Source organism: Leucoraja erinacea, chromosome 9 (genome assembly GCF_028641065.1).
Source record: "Leucoraja erinacea ecotype New England chromosome 9, Leri_hhj_1, whole genome shotgun sequence".
In the NCBI taxonomy this organism is placed as follows: Eukaryota; Metazoa; Chordata; class Chondrichthyes; order Rajiformes; family Rajidae; genus Leucoraja; species Leucoraja erinaceus.
The window spans coordinates 1,633,900-1,653,259 of record NC_073385.1 but is presented as its reverse complement, the minus strand read 5'-3'; the positions used below and the strand labels follow the sequence as shown (position 1 = coordinate 1,653,259).

General features: G+C 40.7%; 2 protein-coding genes across 6 annotated transcripts in view; one reads left to right on the top strand and one right to left on the bottom strand.

The window, feature by feature from the left end:
* The window catches only part of btbd7 (BTB (POZ) domain containing 7), a 51,530-nt gene extending 45,496 nt beyond the window's left edge, over positions 1 to 6,034 (top strand). For all 5 annotated transcript variants that reach the window (XM_055640069.1, XM_055640070.1, XM_055640073.1 and 2 more), the window contains 3 exons: positions 742 to 920; positions 1,312 to 1,695; positions 2,649 to 6,034. In XM_055640069.1, coding sequence (XP_055496044.1) covers positions 742 to 920; positions 1,312 to 1,695; positions 2,649 to 3,467 — 1,382 coding nt within the window. In that variant the 3' untranslated portion in view covers positions 3,468 to 6,034. The remainder of the gene's footprint in view (positions 1 to 741; positions 921 to 1,311; positions 1,696 to 2,648) is intronic.
* A 687-nt stretch (positions 6,035 to 6,721) lies between these two features.
* Positions 6,722 to 19,360, bottom strand: part of ubr7 (ubiquitin protein ligase E3 component n-recognin 7) — a 30,685-nt gene continuing 18,046 nt past the window's right edge. Inside the window, exons 8-11 of the mRNA XM_055640074.1 lie at positions 17,390 to 17,554; positions 15,426 to 15,594; positions 14,617 to 14,678; positions 6,722 to 9,288 (exon numbers count right to left, since the gene is read on the bottom strand). Of these exons, the coding sequence (XP_055496049.1) occupies positions 9,196 to 9,288; positions 14,617 to 14,678; positions 15,426 to 15,594; positions 17,390 to 17,554 (489 nt within the window). The 3' untranslated portion in view covers positions 6,722 to 9,195. The remainder of the gene's footprint in view (positions 9,289 to 14,616; positions 14,679 to 15,425; positions 15,595 to 17,389; positions 17,555 to 19,360) is intronic.

The following is a 19,360-nucleotide window of genomic DNA, read 5'->3' as shown; positions in this document are numbered from 1 at the left end:
TTCTGCTGTAGAGTGATCACTCACTGCTCTAGTTTCATAATGAAATTCTTGCCCAGATACTGAACCATGTGATCCACTGTATGTTAACCCTTGTGTGAGAAACGGCTTTTTAAGTCTGCTTTTTTTTGTGTTTTTAAATTGTTTCGTCTTTGAATAGGAGAGATTGCAGATGAAATGTTGATTTAGTTTACAAGGCAGTGTAGCCTTTTAGGTCCTGTTCCTGCTATTGAGCAGGTGAACAGAGGAGAGTGGGAGTTACCTCTCCTAAAGATGAGGGGGCAACTGGCCCCATAGAACCAAAGAAGGTAGCTTCTACACGTTATGAACAGCAACGTTACCACTGCAAGGGCTAATACATTGAAAATGACCACTTGACTGAGACTGCAGTTTGATCCTGGAGTTAGAATGCTCGACTCCTAGACACAAACATTTGCAGGAACATCTGTGGAGGCAGAATGCTAATTGACATTTCGGGTCAAGCCCCTGCTTTACTCTTAATGCAGAGACTCCAGCAAAAATGTCAACCATCCTTCTGCCTCCATAGATGTTGTCTGACCCACTGCGCTTCCCCAGCCGTTTGTTTTTTGTTTTTTTGCTCCAGATTACAGCGTCTGGAGTCTCTTATGCCTACCCTCCCCTGATTCTCTTAAATACAATATCATCTGTGATTTACTCCTTTAAAAAAAAAAAAGTTTAAATGCAGGTGCTTGAGCAAAGCCTTTACACAATTTTTACTTTCAGTCCCCCCTTTGAAGATGGTAAAAGATATGATCAGGCGCCTTCAGGAACTTAGACATATGGATCAGGTACAGCGTGCGTACGCATTGAACTGTGGGGAAGGAGCAACCGTGAGCTACGAAATTCAAATACGGGTGTTGAGGGAATTTAACCTCCCAGATACTGCTGTTGAACTGCTTCAGGTATGGGAAATATGACTCCATAACACAGTCATTGACCAATCTAAATAATTTCAGAAATAATAGAAATTATATTCTGTATAGATGCAAATGAGTTGTCATAATTAAGTATCGATATCTCGCATGGCTGTAGTATTAGGCAGAGTAATTTGCTGCAGTTTGCACAGTTAATCAAGATTTCCTTGCTACATTTGGAATTGATGGAGTTGGCATGGACATAAATAATCTAGATTTTATGCATTTTGTTAATTTTCCGTGAGCTAGTCGAGTTAAAATATTTTAATTATTAAGATCATTTAGAAACGTTGACAATTGACTGGAAGCGATATAAATGTAGCAATGTTCACAGCAAGGTAACTCTGATAATGTAATGATTATTCATTGCCCTCCACAGAATCCTCATAAATTCTTTCCACATGAGCGATTTGGTGATGAGAGTCCAGTGCTGACTATTCGTCAGCATGGTCACTGCAGAATAAACAGTTCATCGGCTGGAGAACGTGGTGATGTTGAACCCTATGCCGCGTTCCATCCACCGTTACCACCACCTCCACCTCCGTACCACCCACCTGCAATCCAGACGCATGAAAAGCACAAAACGGAATTGAAGCACAGACTGCCTGGTCAACTGTCATCTCGCTCCTTATCGTACCCATGTAATCGGTCCCTGCATTATTCTGCCCTCACCTCCAGGCCCATATACACTTCTGGTGGTAAACTGATGCCTCCTGATTGCACCAATTCTGCCAGACTGGTCCAAATGCAAACAACGATAGGGGTAAGTTTTGATTTGTAATTATTAAATAGGTTGTAATAACATTGGGGTGGGGAGAATCCATGTGCCTTTGTTAACTGTATGGCTTCTCTGGTAATCAGTGGGGCTGTAAAATTAACTATCTTAGTTTTAAGTTCCCAGTCCCATCTCTATGTGTGTATATAATGCAGTTGTAATGATTTCTCTAAATTCTATAGCATAAAATCTGCTTTGCTAACTTCTTCTGGGCGACACAGTGGCACTGTGGTAGAGTTGCTGCTTTACAGCGCCAGAGACCCGCATTCAATCCTGATTACGGGTGTTGTATGTACGGAGTTTGTACTTTCTCTCTGTGACCGCGTGGGTTTTCTCCACGCCAGTAAATTGTCCCTAGATAGTAAGAAAGAACTAGTGTCCGGGTGGTAGAAGTCAAGGCAGACTCGGCCTGTTTCTATGCTGTATCTCTAAACTAAACTAAAGAGCCTCAGACCATCGGATGGGGAAATCGGATGTTTGGTTTCTTGTAAAATGAATGCAACCAATATTGGACCAACTAGGGTCCCACATCCTTATTCAGCCTCTTTTTCCTTAATTGGACATTAATGTTTTTTATAAATGAAAAGGTAAATATGAATATTAACACTACCGTGCTACAATCTATAACTTATTGTGCCTTTTGTCCAGCATGACACTAGCGTAATGCAGAAGTTATTTTCCAACAGTAACCAAAAATGCTGAAATTGGAAATCAATATTTTCCCCTCAGAAAAATGTACAAAAAATCAATCATTGTTATTGTCACTAATACTATGATAATGTAGTTCAATCTGAAATGATGTTGCCAAGGCAACCATGGAACTGCAACCACTATGTTCATGTGATTCAAAACTGTTCAACTTACTACGCTTATTATTTTAGTTTCAAAAGCCATAGAGATGGAAATCTAATTTTGATGTTTTCCATTTTGTTTTCTTCTAGAATGCTGAAGGTACCTTGAATGAACTGATGCCAGACATTGCAATGGGTGTGACTTCTTTGAGTAACTTGTCACTTCGGGATAGAAGATTTCCTGAGCTTGCTTTAAGTACTGATGTAAACAAAATGGCGTCAGATTCTGCTTCCTTTCCACGCCCTGCGCCGTATTTACACAGTAGACACGCACATGGCGTGAGGAGAAAACCTAGTGAGCTGAAGGCAGAATCTCGAGAAGCCTTCCAGGATTATCCTGATCTATACGACTTTTCCATTGCAGCTTGTCGGCCATGCACTCCAGGAACAAGCAGGCATACATTGGCTCCTTCACAGGGAAGATACTTTGCCCCAGATTTATATTGTCACGGTAGAACAGCAACTGGAAGCTTCAAGATGACTTCTCTTTGTAGTGATATTTCCAGTAAGCCAGTAGAATCCAGGAGAGAATATCTACTGCCTCCCAAACTTCAACAGCCTGGTCCTAGTGATCCACCATACTTTGATTTCCTGGAGCAGCCTCCTCACAGGTTGGACTTGGCACTGAAGCAGGAGTCCAGTGGTGGCTCTCTGCTTACCAGAAACAGGGGGTTAATGGAAACAGATCTGACTTATGGCCTCACAGCCAGTCGCGCTCTGAGTGTGCCCTGTAGCTCTGGCAATTGTGACGCTGGCTGCAATATAAGATCATTAGATGGTGACATGCTGGAGCCCGGGCCCAGCGTTCATCCACACAGAAGCATTCGGAATAATAGAGAAGATACGCTGAGCCGAGAAAGGAGGTCACCAAACAGACCTGATCTTCCGTACAAAAAATCAGCTCTTTAATGATGCCTGCAATCCAGTGTGCTTTTTCAACAGATGACTCCATTGTTAACTTTGCTTTCATAAATATTTTGTACATAACATTTCTACCTTGAACTGAATAATTTCTAGGTGGTTTTCTATGACTTTCGTGATAGCTTGGGAGACCAAGTCACACACCGACCGGTATTGCCATCCTTTCTAATGTTCAAATAGTCTGCTAATCGAGTTTACCAATTTAAAAAAAAATGCTTGGTCTTTTACCTCATTTTTACAGGTCTGTTTTTAAAAAAACAAAAAACTTCAGTGTCTTTGTGTATTGAATTACAATTGTGTAATATTTAATGGTGAAAAGTACTCTGATACCCATTGACATTTTCTCATTTTCGAGAAAGTTTTTAGTCTTAAAAGACTGGGCAGTATTTTTAAGTATACTCAGCATTGGAATACATGTGCAAGGGAAGAATGTCTTTATTCTACTGGCCAACTGTATTCAGAGCACAGATCCTTGTCAGTCTAAAGCTGTAGTCTTAATCTTGGGACAATCAGATTGCTGTGACAATCGGTTTATAGGATTAATGTTTTAATATATCATGAGAAGCTGAATCCCAAAGGCAGAAATACTAGTAACTGGATAAAGCAGCTACACTTCCCTTTGAAGCTGCTGTCATATCATTTGCTTAATCATTGTTCAACGGTTAGATACGCAAAACTCTTTGGTCTTTTTCTTCATTATTTGGTTTGATAGCTGCTTTTCAAATTTCTGCATGGATAAATGTTTGTCTCGAAAATAATTTCCAAAGCTAAAAATATACTATATTAGCTGTGTGAGGGGAAAAACCAGAATGCAAGTTGTGTATGATTGTAAATTCTCTCTTTCCCCTTGCTGCATCTGAGTAGGTTTTGCATATTGCACATATTTAGGATATTATAGTATCCTTTCTGTGAGATGTTGTTGAACTCCAACATGTGTTGCAAGTTTCATGATCAACTCCTTGGTGACAGTAAAATCCAAGATTCGCTTTCACAGGCAGACTTGTAGAGTCTGAAAGATGTTAGTCTAATCCTGGAGACAGGGTAGAACATCTCGGGGACTTGGATTATTGATTAAAGTGACTGGCTCTGTATTTTGCCAAGTATCCAGGTTCTACACCTGTTTGCGGAAACCTCTTGAAATTGCATCTGTGAGTTCTATGTTTAAGTTAGAAATTTGATCGTGGTGTTTTAAATTTTATTATTTCTGATCTACATTATGAAACTAATTTGATGTGGCTGTGCAGATTTTCTTCTTCAATCCTTCCTGTTCGGTTTCCTATTTGTGTGCAGCTGCAAGATTAGAATTGGAAGTCAGGAGAATTCAAAGCATTGTGTGCTGATTTCCAATGCAAAGTACCAGTGGCACAAAGCATTTTAATTATTCACTGTTACGATGCAATCTGGTTTGTCATTTCAGGATACTAGAGTTGGTGAACTGGTACTAAATTAAAAATCTGAATGCTGAAATTAATACTCTAAGATTACACACAAACTTGAATTCTCATCCCATGGCAATCATTGAGTTGTAGTTATTTCAATGTATGGTCTGTGGTTCATTTGGCAGTAGAGTTGGGTTCCAATTCAAGTTCAACTGCAAAGTTGATGATCTTGTCTACGGTACAAGTGTACTGAGGGAGGTGCTACACTCTAGAATAAGATTAAAATGTATGTGTATGCCTTATCTTGGAGGTTTCAAGGAAATTATTGGAAATCAGCAAAACTTAAAACTTTTTTTCTATTGGTTTCTAATTAATATATAAACAGTGCTTGTTGGCTGCAACAACTTGAAGTAAATAATGAAAACTGCCTGCAAATTTGCCTGCAATGCCACAGATAACTGGACAGTCCTTTCTAACATAAATGTAAAATAAACAGCTGTGGAAACTCACCCCAGTACATGCACAGCATCCTGACGCTGCCTGATCTAATGCTATATATTGTTCCAGACTGTGTTTGTGTATCTTTCTCTCCCACCCACACACCCCCACTCCCCATTGCATGCTGTTTAACTGCAATTACTTACCAATTTAATTTTGGTTGAATTAGAATATTGGAAACCATTTAAAGATGAGTTAAGTGCTTGGTAGCAAAAGCTTTTTATAAAAACTTGCATCGCTGTTGTTTAATTCTTTAATAATTTGTTTTGGATGCTTCTGATCTAATCTGTTACTGGGATACAGTAAAGTGCCTTCCATACTAAAGGCTCAAGTATCAGTAATTTAGATCAAATGTCCTATGCAAATGTTTTCTACAAATGGCATAACCATCTTTCTCTACAGTGCTTCAATGTATATAATGTTTTTTAAAGAGATGACTATTTTTATTTTAGCATCTTAAATGAAATTATTGCTTAATGAAATGCAATTCCCTATTGAGTACTACGGCAGTTGTACAGAATCTTCATGATCTATTTTTCTACTGTTTCTGGGAGAAAAAAGCATGTAACAAATTCTAAACTGGCATATAGTTGGTGTTCTAAATAAATGGCCCATGGAATGTTTCATTTTGATTATGAAATTAATCCATATTTTTATTAAAGTGGAAACAGCACATTTCACATGGCTATCCTATTGTTTTCTTGTGGCCAATGAATGATCAGAAAAGTTATCAGGTGCATTTCATGCGTTGGTGACCATTTAGCCGTAATAGTTGTGGTGCAGACAAAATCTAGTCTGAATAGAACTTAACTATTCCATCATATCTAATTTAACCCCATCTTGGCCTCTTGCTTATTTACCCTTGCCTCTTATCTAAACCTTGCCATGCAACTGTAGGATCAAGATCTTATGTCTTGTAGGTAGGCAGGTCATATTAATATGCTCAACATCAGATTCCTGAAATACTGTTGCAAATGTTGCCACGTGGGTTGATTCGCAGAGAGCCATTGTGTATATAAATATTTTTCGTAATTTAAGTGCAACAACCCTTCTGCCACTTGGGAACTTATGGTCCATAGCCACTAAAATAGAGAAGTATTGGGGCCCTACATCCAGGATCACGACATCATAGATCAGCACCATCTCTAGCTCTCGAAGGCACTGTAGTTCCCATGTTAGGTACCTCAGACCCCATACAATTTATCGCAAAAAACCTGTAAATTGAAGATAACAGACTCCAGAATTTCTACCATTAACTTCCTTCAAAGCTCTGACTCAGTAGCTCACTTCCTTTTAACACTGTACCCTCAGGTCAGGCATGTTCAAAGATTTGAATGGATGTAGTAATAGTCTAGAAAGTAACTCTCACGGCAAAGTAACATGTCTTTATTGGCTTATTCTCCCCATCCCATGAACATTCAAGCATTAGTAATAGAACAGCTTAAAATTTTCAGTCAGTTTTACACAAAGTTGAAGATGCACTGAATTATTTGAACATTTATAAACCAAAAGGGGTCGTAACATTTTCAGACACTTGTTACTGGTATGGATGAAACAATTTATAGAATATCATAGAAATCTCCTCTGTTTTTACTGTGGAGAAAGACATGAAACCTGGGTTAGTTGGGACTGGTACTGGAAATGTCTTAAGGACAGTCCCACTACGGTTGAGGAAGTACTGAATGCCCCAAGGTGTATGTAGATAAATATTCTAACCTAGTCACATTTATCTGAGGACACTGGGAAGCTAAAGAAGAAATTGCAGGTGTGAAACATTAGACATGGGTGGGGTGCTGGAAGACGGGGGGGTTGATGTTGTTTCTTTATTTAAGAAGGGATGCAAGGCAAAGCCTGGGACCTCTAGACCAGTAAACTAATAGCTCAGGTAGCAAGTTACTGGAGAATATTCTGATTGACAAGAGAAAATTCATTTGGAGAGGGGCTGATTAGAGATAGTCAACATGGTTTTGTACATGGGAGATCGTGGCTTATGTATCTAAATGGTGTGTTTTTTGAAGTAGTAACCAAAAAAGGTTGAGGGCAGAGCTGTAGACATTGCCTATATGGACTAGCAAAGCATTTGATAAGTTTCAGCTGGTAGGCTGCATTTGAAGGTTAGATCACATGGAGAGCTAGCCAGTTGGATAGAGAATTGGCTTCATGGAAGGAAGCAGAGGATGGTGGTTTGCAGACTGGTTTCAGGTCGTGATTAGTGGTTTGACTTTGTACTTGATGGCAACAATGTGGATGAGAATGTACAAGGCATGATTAGTAGGTTTGCAGATGCAGTGGATGGTGTTGTAGATATGAAGATGGTTACCAAAATGTACAGCAGCATTTTGATCAAGGGCAAGTGGGCTGAGGAATGGTTAAGAGTTTAATGCAGGTATGTTTGAAGAGTTATATTTTGAGAAGTCAAACCAGGGCAGGACCTTCACAATGAATAGCAGGGCCCTGGGGTGTGTTGTAGAGCAGATGGGTGTAGTCATGCAGGTACATAGTTCCTTTAAAACGGCATCACAGATGGATAGGTTGTTTTTTAGTACATTGTCCTTCAGTATAGCATGTGGATGCCATGTTACAGGTGTACAAGATGTAGTGAGGCTGCATTTGGAGTATTGCGTTCAGTTGTGGGCACTCTGCTACAGGAAAGATGTTGTTAGGCTGGAAAGATTGCAGAGCCAATTTCAGGATGTTGTCAGGACCCGAGCTATAGGGGCAGGTTAGGTACTCTAGGTCTTTATTCTTTGAAGTGCTGGAAGATGAGGGGTAATCTTACAAGATGATGAGGATAGGGCACAGTCTTACCAAGGGAGGGGGAAAAAAACAACCAAAGGGCATAGGTTTAAGGTGAGTGGAAAGATTTAATAGGAAAATGAGGGGCAACCTTTTCAAATAACAGGTGGTGGATTTATCAACTTTGGAACAAACATGGCAGTTGGGAAGTGTAGATTGGGAATGGGTTAGTTGGGTCACAGGGCCTGTTTCCATGCTGTATAACTATGATTTAAACAATTGCTCAGGTAGTGAACCACAGATTCAGGTTTTCTCTATTAAATGCTAGCTAGTTTCTTATCCATCTTAATATGAATCTAATTGTTTTGATTTGCAACTATAAATGCACAGTTGATGCTATTGGTTTTTGCCCTTGGTGGTGGAACAGTTTTTAAGAGGCAGCTGGATGAGAAGTTTTCACCCGCAGGTATGGCTTGATATTAGATACCTACCCTACACTGCTGTTAACTAGTTTGTGGTGGTGATGGATGGAGGATGAATGATAGATCCGATATCCAACTGATTTGGCTGCGATGGAATAAAAAAATGTACTGTAGTTGCTGGTTTATCCTAAATATAGACACACAATGCTGAATTAAAGTAGCAGGCCAGGCAGCATCACGAGAGAAAATGGATAAGCCATGTTTCAGGTCCTGACTCTGAAGAAGGGTCTTGACCTGAAAGGTAACCTATCCAGTTTCTCCAGAGATGCTGCCTGACCCGCTGAGTTACTCCAGCACTTTGTATCTATCATTTGGTTGAGAGCCTGTCATAGTTGTTCCAAAGTTTATGTCAATCAGGAGTTCAAAGAAAATCATAGTACAAATCATTAGCTTCTTAAAGTTTCAGTTCTGAATATCAACTTTTTTTTTTCCCCCTACTGCAAAGAATTGATGCTATGAATTCTCTATTGCTCCTGTAGCAACTGTTTCAGCTATAACTCTACACGAGGCAAAAGTAAAATACACTGGGGACAGACAACCAGTTAATTTTAAAAGTGCCATTGTTACCAAACTGTTTTGCACATCTTTGACTAATATTTTTTTTATGGGCTTTTCTGTAGCTTAACTGCAAAAGTACTGCATTCCATCCACTCTCCGCCGCTTCTTTGATTGAAGCTCTTCAAAGAATTGCTGGATATCTTCACTTGTAACCACCTGTTCAAATACAAAATCAGTTGAATCAATTATCAGAGCTATTTGAAGGTCGGGATGCCCAAAGTTTAACTTTGCTTCCCTTAAGTAACATGCACACATCCTAGGCATTGGATAAACATGCACACATTGATGATAACCTTTGTATGAATTGTCTGGGGAAGGAAGAGGGGTGAGCATGCATCACTGTTTAGACTGTAGAGACCTATCAGAGAAACAGGCTGTTCGACCCACCAAGTCCACACCAACCAGCAATCACTCAACCACTAGCACTATCCTACACACTAGGGTCAATTTACAGAAGCCAATGAACCTACAAACTTGTGCGTCTTTAGAGTGTGGGAGGAAACTGGACCAACTGGAGAAAACCCAGTCACACGGAGAATGCATAAATCTCTGTACAGTCAATGCCCATAGTCACGATTCAACCAGGTCTCTGGCTCTGAGGCAGCAACTACTGCTGCGCCCACTCACCTACTGGAAAAGTATTTGCCAACAAAATGTTCTTTAGTGAAACCGAATTCCTGCAGTTTTGAACGTAGAGAGAGCATATGGTAAAATAGTGAACGTCTTTCAAGTTCATTCTCTCTCGGATGCCACTTGATAGAAATGACAATGTCACGACATTGGGTCACTGATACTGTCTTTTCAGCAAATGGCAATTACACAGTTACAATTAATAAGTTCAGGGCCCACATTGCCAATTGTGCAGCACCATGTAGTATTGTTTAGACATCAAATAATTGGTTTAAAAAAACAAAACCTTTGTTCCAAAGTAGAATTTGCTTCCACTTCGATCTGAGCTAGTTTTGAAAAAGATCTAATGAGGAATAAGACGGCTGGCCCTCACTCTCAGTTAATTAGAGAGCTTTACTATATGGTTTTAGGTAATGGAAACATAGAAATTAGGTGCAGGAGTAGGCCATTCGGCCCTTCGAGCCTGCACCGCCATTCAATATGATCATGGCTGATCATCCAACTCAGTATCCCGTACCTGCCTTCTCTCCATACTCTCTGATCCCCTTAGCCACAAGGGCCACATCTAACTCCCTCTTAAATATAGCCAATGAACTGGCCTCAACTACCCTCTGTGGCGGAGAGTTCCAGAGATTCATCACTCTGTGTGAAAAAAGTTCTTCTCATCTCGGTTTTAAAGGATTTCCCCCTTATCCTTAAGCTGTGACCCCTTGTCCTGGACTTCCCCAACATCGGGAACAATCTTCCTGCATCTAGCCTGTCCAACCCCTTAAGAATTTTGTAAGTTTCTATAAGATCCCCTCTCAATCTCCTAAATTCTAGAGAGTATAAACAAGTAATGGGAGCATATTGGCTGAAAGATATTAAAATAGTGCAAATATGCACCAATTAAATATATTTAGACATGCCAGAGATTAGCAATGCACATGGTAATAAATATGCACAAAGATAGTTCGCTGCAATGCCATTTTTAATTTTAGCACCACTTTCAACTGTTGCACGCAAAACTTGGAAAATGCACCAAAGCTTTAAGATGCAACAAACTAGAGTTGTGAAAATAAATAATTAGGCCAGCTGGGAGCCTATGGGTCAATGGTATAATGTTCTCACAGGGCAAAAACTTGTGAGAGTAACAACAATTGAAGAGGTGGTTGATAAACTAAAGCTTGGAGGAACAGGCAGTGGGAGAAGCCAGCCCTTTATCCATGCACTGTGGATAGTGTGATTGGATTCATGTGTAGTCTTTGACCAGCACTCAAACGAGCTTTTCACTGTACCTCAGTACACATGACAATAAACTAAACTATATGTAGGTTAAGCTGAAAAGAACAAACAATGTTAATTACAGGCAATGGGGAGCCAATAGCACACAAAGGTTTCAGCAGCAGATGCTGTGAATTATTGTAGAAGAAGTCTTTCCAATTGGAAACAAAAAGGTTCATAGGAGCAGAATTAGGCAATTTGGCCCATAGAGTCTACTCTGCCATTCAATCATGGCTGAGCTGTCTTTCCCTCTCACCCCCATTCTCCTGCCTATTCCCACCCCATAACCCTTGACACCCTTGCTAATCAAGAATCTGTCAATCGCCACCTTAAAAATACCCAAGGAGTTGGCCTCCAAAGATGGCTGTGGACAAAGGTCAAAGCTCAAGGAAAACAGTTCAGACCAGCAAGGATGAATTTGAGGGTGCAGGTAATAATGTGGTTTACCTGCATCCAACTGGAAGAATTTGCACCTCATCATGGGTTATTAATGCACGCTATATATTGGAGGTTGCAGTGTACAAGTGGGAAAATAGCTCCTTTGCTGAAGAATTAGTCAAAAGGCAGGAAAAGGCCAAATACCGAGATGCTAGTAAGAGCAATTTTGTGTTCTGCTACCACTGAATGAGGAAGAGGAGAACTATCCATATTTCCCACAGTACTGAAAAGCTGAAGGCGGAAGGGAATGGCACTTTGGAGATGGGAAAGTTTGCCAATGACCATGGGGAAGGAATAATAGTGAATGGTGTAAAAGCCGAGCGCAAGCTTTGGGTTCAAAAACTGGCAGCAACTGAAGTACTTTGAACCTTCCATATCTCAAACATCAATTAGGCTAATCTTGCCCCAACCTACCACATAGAAAGTTCTGCACTGGACCAGGCCCTTTGGCCCATCACATAGCGATGTTACAAAACTTACCTTCAGCGGCGCTGCAGTTCTGCCACTGGCCGTGTGCTCGACTTTGGCGCCTTTGAATGTGGGGGGCAATTAAAATGCCGTTTTCTCCTGCTTATCGGAGGCGGCTTTCCTCGGGCTGCTAAGCTGCTGAAGAACAATCGATCGGACTTCCGTTCCCGATTTTTTAATTTATTTAATCGCGAGACAATTCAATAATTACATTAAAATAAAAAGCAACTTCTAACGCCCTCAATGCCTACAACGGGACGGATCGCATGAAGGGGACAAAACATAATGCAAGTCGTTTATTTTACATATAAACTTGTTTCTCGGGATGGCTTTAATCTAATTTTCATTTGCAAAAATGTGATTTGGGCCCCATATCGGCAGTGTTTTTCCTGCCGATATGGGGTTCAAATTCACCGCAAATGCAACGTTCCAATTGATCTCGTTCCAGAAAAACCCACTCGCAAGATGATTTAAATGCTCTTTTTTTTGGGACAATCATATCATAAGAGCATCCAAATCGTGTATATTTTGTGTTATTGTCTATCCATAGTCAATATTTCTATACTCAATATCAGTTTTAGTCCCATGTATTGTTCAAAAAAATAATAATTTTAATTATATTGAGTGGATGTTTCTAGATTAATTTATGGGAATTAAACATTAAATTCCTTCCATCTGGCATATAAATTCATGACAGTGAGATTTAAAAATCATGTTATATTGTGAATTCTTGTGTGAATGGGATCAGTTTGTTATTTGGATACTAAGGCTATTTAAAAAAAATATCCTTTTCTTAAGAAATGTAATCTACAGGACACTGTCAATGGGAAAGTATTGGGCAGAAAGGCTTTGAAGAGATTGCAGATTACAATGCCAAAATTGAAAAGTTGAGGAAATTCAAGGTGTACAAAGTTGCTTATTGGTTACAATCTGAGGAGTATGATGATGCTACTGATTATGATATGCCAATGTACCAGCTAGCAACTGATCTTCTCCATAAAGACTTGGTCCTTTGCTAGAAATTGTAATTTATTTGCCCATCTGTTACGGATTTACAGCATATAATACAATAATATTAAAGTTCTGATCTTGAGAATATCAAATTTTTGAATTTTCAAGGCAGTCTGGGTGGTTATTACTATTTCCGTCACAACGGTCAACTTTGTAATTAGCTACAATTAGGTAATTAACTAATTACAGGTGCACAACCTTTTATCCGGAGTTCCGGAAACCGAAAAGCTCTGAAAACCGGACATTTTTTCCAGGATGTCGTCTGCACACCAAAGCTCGCGTTTGGTGCCAAACTTGACCCAAAACCACCCACGGTCAACCCAGGTCTGTACTACTGTAGCGGCTGCCTCCTCCCCGGAGACCCCAGCTCTGCGATGTTGGGAGTCGGCGGCCACAGTGCTCCGGAGCTTACTGCACAGCGACCCGGTAAGGCATTGCCCCGCCTCTTCGACCCGGTAGGGGACTAAGAATTAAAGTTTCCCCCTTCACCCCCCCACCACATAAAATCCCTCCAAACTAACTGACTAACATTTAAGCAATGATTTACAATGATTCCCCGGTCTCCAGGGAGGAGGCAGCGCGCGCTACCTACCTAATCTACGCTAAAAATCTTCCATTCGGAAATCCGAAAAATTCCGAAATCCGAGAAGTGTCTGGTCCCAAGGCTTTCGGATAAAAGGTTGTGCACCTGTATATGCTTTAATTTCAGGTCATCCAAGTAAGATGTTTCATATTTGTTTCAGAATGCTTCAATCTATAATAACTGAAAATTTCATTCAGTTCTCTTGATTTTTTTTTTAAGTTATGGGCTTTTAAATGTTCTCGATCACAGCTTTTGTGTTAAGTCAATGGAAAATCAATAGGGAACAAGATGCTAATTTCCGAGTATGAAAATGGCCATAACGTTTTTAATATTGAAGATATGAAAGTGAATTAGGTGTCAAATTAAACTTCTTTTTATGCTTTATCTGATGGGATAAATTGCAGACTTGATTTTTTAAATCTCAAAATTTTGTAACATTGCTACATCACATCTGTGCCAAGTTACATTAATCCCTTATTTCAAATGAAGGACAAATCCAGAAAATGTAGCAACCACCTGTTTCTTTATCCAAAATCTTTAAGAAGAAATGCCTCAATTCCAATTTAGTAGATACATTTTGGAAACTGGCTCACTGAGTCCACACTGGCCATCGATCACCCACTCCTACAACTTCTGCATTATCCCACCTTGCCACCAACTCCCAGCACATTAGGGGCAATTTACAGGAGGCCATTTAACTGCACGTCTATGAAATGTGGAAGGAAACCCACACAGTGACATGGAGAACACACACACACACAGACAGCACTCGAGGTCAGGGTCAAACCTGAGTCTCTTGCTCTGTGAGGCAGTGACTCTACCAGGGGCACCATTGGGCTGCCCCCATTAATACAGGGAGCAATCTAAACTAATCATAAACTTTCTCCAGTTTGAATTTAAGTTTGTAGGCAGGATCAGAAAGCAGGGCTGACTGTCCATTCATGCACCCCAGGGTAACATACTGCAGGAAATGGGTGCATCTATTATGGCCCCAATTATAGATCAAACCTTGACAACAAATTCTACCAAATCTATTTTGCCCAATTCCATCCTCAAATTCTGTAAACATGCAATGCAAGGCCCATCCTTACCTTTCCTTCATCTGCAAATCTCTTCAGGTAATCTTTCAGTTCAGACTTCAAATCATTGTATTCTGTGGACAGAAATACATTTTCATTAAACCACTCCCTCGACAGACTGTGTGATTTGCCCACTTTGATGTTTTTACCCCCATACTGAGTAATGTTTATTGCTGCAAGCAATCGGAGAAACCTCAGGTCGAACAAACCAATGTCCTGGTATTATTTTTCACAAGCTTATTTGTTTGAATCCATTATTTATGGCATTTTAGTTTGGGCCTGTATCTCATTGCCCAATGTGACAGTCAGTGTTTGAGTCAAATTACCCCTCAGCTTCCTATTAAATCTTTCCCCTCTCAGCTAAATATCCCGCTAGTTTTGATTTCCCTTCTCTGGGTATTCGTCCTATTAATTGCCGCTCATGATTTTAGACACCTCTCTATTAAATTCACCACTCCTTAGCCTCATATCCCCCAAGGTATAAAAGTCCCAGCTTGCCCGACCACTCACTGTTGCTTAGGCCAAGCAAGTCCTGGCAACATCCTCAAATCTTCTTTGCACTTTTTCCAGCTTAATGAATTATTCAGTCAAACCACATGTATTTCAGATACTGAAACGTGCAATTTGCAACACACAACATAAAATAACTCCAGCTGAAACAGATCAAATGTGCCATTTAATCTTTCAGAAGACCAGTATACTACATTGAGGATTGGATTTTAAAAAATCATTACATAGCAGGCGCAAGACTGCAATAGGTGAACTAGACAGCTGTCCGAAGAAGCGTTTTAGAAAATATTGAATTACACGCAAAAAGTTACCATAGATGAGTTCCACTTGTTGGATTCTGTTCATGTTGCTCAGGGCAGTCATCAATGGATCGCATCTCTCGCTATCAGTCTCTTCGTCACTTTTACCTTTGTTTTCGTAGGCCAGTACTGTATCAAACTCGTCCAACAGAAAGGAGATTTCTAGTTCTTTATACAGGTTCTGAAAAGCAGCAATACATTTTCCTCGGAGGTGAATACAAAGTGACCAGTTCATCAAAAATCTCCAGGCATCGTCCCTTTACTCAAAATCTTTATGAACCGTCAAAAAAATTATTAAAGGTATACAAGATTGCAGAAATGAGCACAAATGTTAAATAAAACTCAGCTGTAATTGAAATACACTGGCAGAGGTCTGTTGTATCACAATTTAAATGACATTTGTCACTTACTCTCTCGAGTCAATGCAACAACTGAGCAAGAATCCATACGTTTTTAAAATCGCTTTTTAAAATTTGAATGTGGGCAATACTATCAAATTTCTCCCGTGGTAACACTTGCAATCTATCGGATAAACTACCCTGTTAGCCTCTGGTAGAACATCTGCTGTTTGCATTTTTAAGTTCATTATTCATTGGTTTGATTAGTCAGATTTCTGACTCTTTAGACAATAGGTGCAGGAGTAGGCCATTCGACCCTTCAACCCAGCACCACCATTCAATGTGATTATGGCTGATCATCCACAATCAGTACCCCGTTCCTGCCTATTCCCCATATCCCCTGACTCCGCTATCTTCAAGAGCCCTATCTAGCTCTAGTATCCAGAGAACTGGCCTCCACCGCCTCCTGGGGCAGAAAATTCCAGACTCACAACTCTGTGTGAAAAAGTGTTTCCTCATCTTCATTCTAAATGGCTTACCCCTTATTCTTAAACTGTGGCCCCTGGTTCTGGACTCCCCCAACACGGGAACACGTTTCCTGCCCTTAGCGTGTCCAAATCCTTAATAATCTTAAGTTTCAATAAGATATCCTCTCATCCTTCTAACCTCCAGAGTGTACAAGCCCAGCCGCTCCATTCTCTCAGCATATGACAGTCCCGCCATCCCGGATCTTTTTAGACACACAGCAACAAAACAGGCCCTTCAGCTCAACTTGCCCAACGTCAGCCAAATGAATGAATGAATGTATGCATACATTTATTGGCCAAGTATTCACATACAAGGAATTTACCTTGGTGCTCTTGCTCCGACCCATATCCCCTCTAAATATTCCCCATCTATGTACCCATTCAATGCCTTTTAAATGTCGCTATTAGGTTTCTGGAGAACATTTTCCAGACTGGAAGAGTAGAACAAAAATCTTGCAAATATTGATCAGGCTATATACAGGAGAAATACAGGCCATTGGCATGTAATTATCTTCAAGTCCCAAAGGGAGAATGGCAGTCTGAAGAAGGGGCCTGACCCAAACTATACCCTATCCATGTTCTCCAGGGATGCTGCCTGACCTGCTGTTACTTCAGCACCGTATTTTTTTTAAAATAAATCAGCATCAGTAGCTCCTGGTTTCTAAAAAATATTTAATTGAGTTATTTATTCCTAGCTTTTAAAATAGATTCTTTACTCCTTTTGCCCCAAATTTTACTTTTAAACCTAACGGCAACACGGTGGCGCAGCGGTAGAGTTGCTGCCTCACAGCGCCGGAGACCCAGGTTCGTTCCCGACTATGGGTGCTGTCTGTATGGAGTTTGCATGTTCTCCCCTTGATCACGTGGGTTTTCTCCGAGATCTTCGGTTTCCTCCCACACTCCAAAGAAGTACAGGTATGATATAAATTGGCTTGGTAAATGTAAAGATTGTTCCTAGTGTATGTAGGATAGTGTTAATGTGCGGGGATCGCTGGTCGGAGCGGACTCGATGGGCCGAAGGGCCTGTTTCCGTGCTGCATCTCTAAACTAAACGGCCAGGAAGCCAATGTTGAAAATGGGGATGTTAAGCCAAGAGTGGAGTCGAGCATACCATGCAGGATGGGCAGGTACACAGCCTGTTGCGCCAGTTACGAGGCCAGTAGGTGGCACATTCTCTCTGGATGCTTCCCTTCTTCTTCAGCTGCTGTAGTTTGCACCCAGCATTCTTTGCAGCATCCTCCTCCACGCTGCAACTCGCTTCATCGCCATTGGCTGCCTGAGAGGGGAGTGGAACGTTAAAATCTAGGTCAAACACACAGAATACAAGCAACACAAAGTGCAACTTTGAGAGTTAATACAAATTGAATATTATAGTTGGCAAGACTATAGTGACCTTCGTGGGTTTTCTCCAGTTGCTCCGGCTTCCTCCCACACTGCAAAGACGTGCAGGTTTGCAAGTTAATTGGCTTGGTAAAATTGTCCCTAGTGTGTGTAGGATAGTGTTAGTGTACAGGGATCGCTGGTCGGCATGAACTCGGTGCCCCAAAGGGTCTGTTTCCGCGCTGTATCTCTAAACTAAGACAAGAGACTGCAGGTGCTGGATCTGGAGCAAAGACACAAACTGCTGGAGGAACTCAGAGGGTCAGGGTTAAATCTTACTATCCATGCAACAAATTCACAGGTCATTGGGATAGGTATTGAAGATAGATTGGAAGACCCACTTACCCTGTAGTACAAATACACCTTGGCAAGGCTTTACTGCAATGATTAAAGTCACTGATGCGTCCTAAATTATGAACTTAAATAGATGATGATTTGGGGGGGGGGAGAAACAAAGAGCACGTGATCAGATGCTGAAATTGGGCAGGTGCAGGAAAATGGCACCAATTTCTGGGGGACAGCTGCCCCGTATAATAATCTTGTGCAGCTGAAACAAAAGGGGAAAAGCTAGCAGTATTTCTGCAAGTGTATTATTCACATTCACAGATCAGAGCACTGATTTGCTTACATATTTCAATACATATAGAAGCCAAGTAGAATCAGACCTTGGTTTTGTGGTGGTGCTATTCAAAACAATGTTGCTCAACATTAAATTACTGTGAAAAGACAAAGTACTTGTGCTATAACAGCAGGGTAAGCACTGGACCAAGAAGACCAAGCCCAATGTAGTATCAAAACTGCTTATGCAAACTTATGCTATAGGACAATAACCAACTCCATATTAAAACAAAATAGAGTTAAAGCACAATAAAAAAAATTAAACTGTTGTCATGGAAGAGACTTAAGGGCCTGTCCCACTTGGCCGTTTTTTCGGAGATTGCCGGTGTCATATCAGTGACGCCAAAAGATTTTGAACATTTCAAAATCCAGTGGCGACAAAAAAATGTCACAATACTTGAAAAAACATCGTGCATCATATGTCATCACGTAGCAAATTTTTCAGTGACCCGTTACGTCAGTCAATGATGCCGGCAGTCTCGGAATAAAATCGCCAAGTGGGACAGGCCCTTTAAAGCCTCTTCTTCCGCTGCTGATGCCGTGTTCATCAAATATCCAATATCAAGACCCTCCAATGGGAAAAATATTTTAAAGTTAATTAATTCACAGAATGTCACGACTCTACCCCAAAGACAGTTGCAGGAAGATTGTTCCCGATGTTGGGGAAGTCCAGGACAAGGGGTCACAGCTTAAGGATAAGGGGGAAATCCTTTAAAACCGAGATGAGAAGAACTTTTTTCACACACAGAGTGGTGAATCTCTGGAACTCTCTGCCACAGAGGGTAGTTGAGGCCAGTTCATTGGCTATATTTAAGAGGGAGTTAGATGTGGCCCTTGTGGCTAAAGGGATCAGGGGGTATGGAGAGAAGGCAGGTACGGGATACTGAGTTGGATGATCAGCCATGATCATATTGAATGGCGATGCAGGCTCAAAGGGCCGAATGGCCTACTCCTGCACCTAATTTCTATGTTTCTATGTTTCTAAGACACCTTTAACATAACCTAAAATTTGAAAGATATTTGTTTTATTAAAGGTCCTCACACCCCCACTTCCCGATGATTACAGCAAAATGTCTTCGCTACT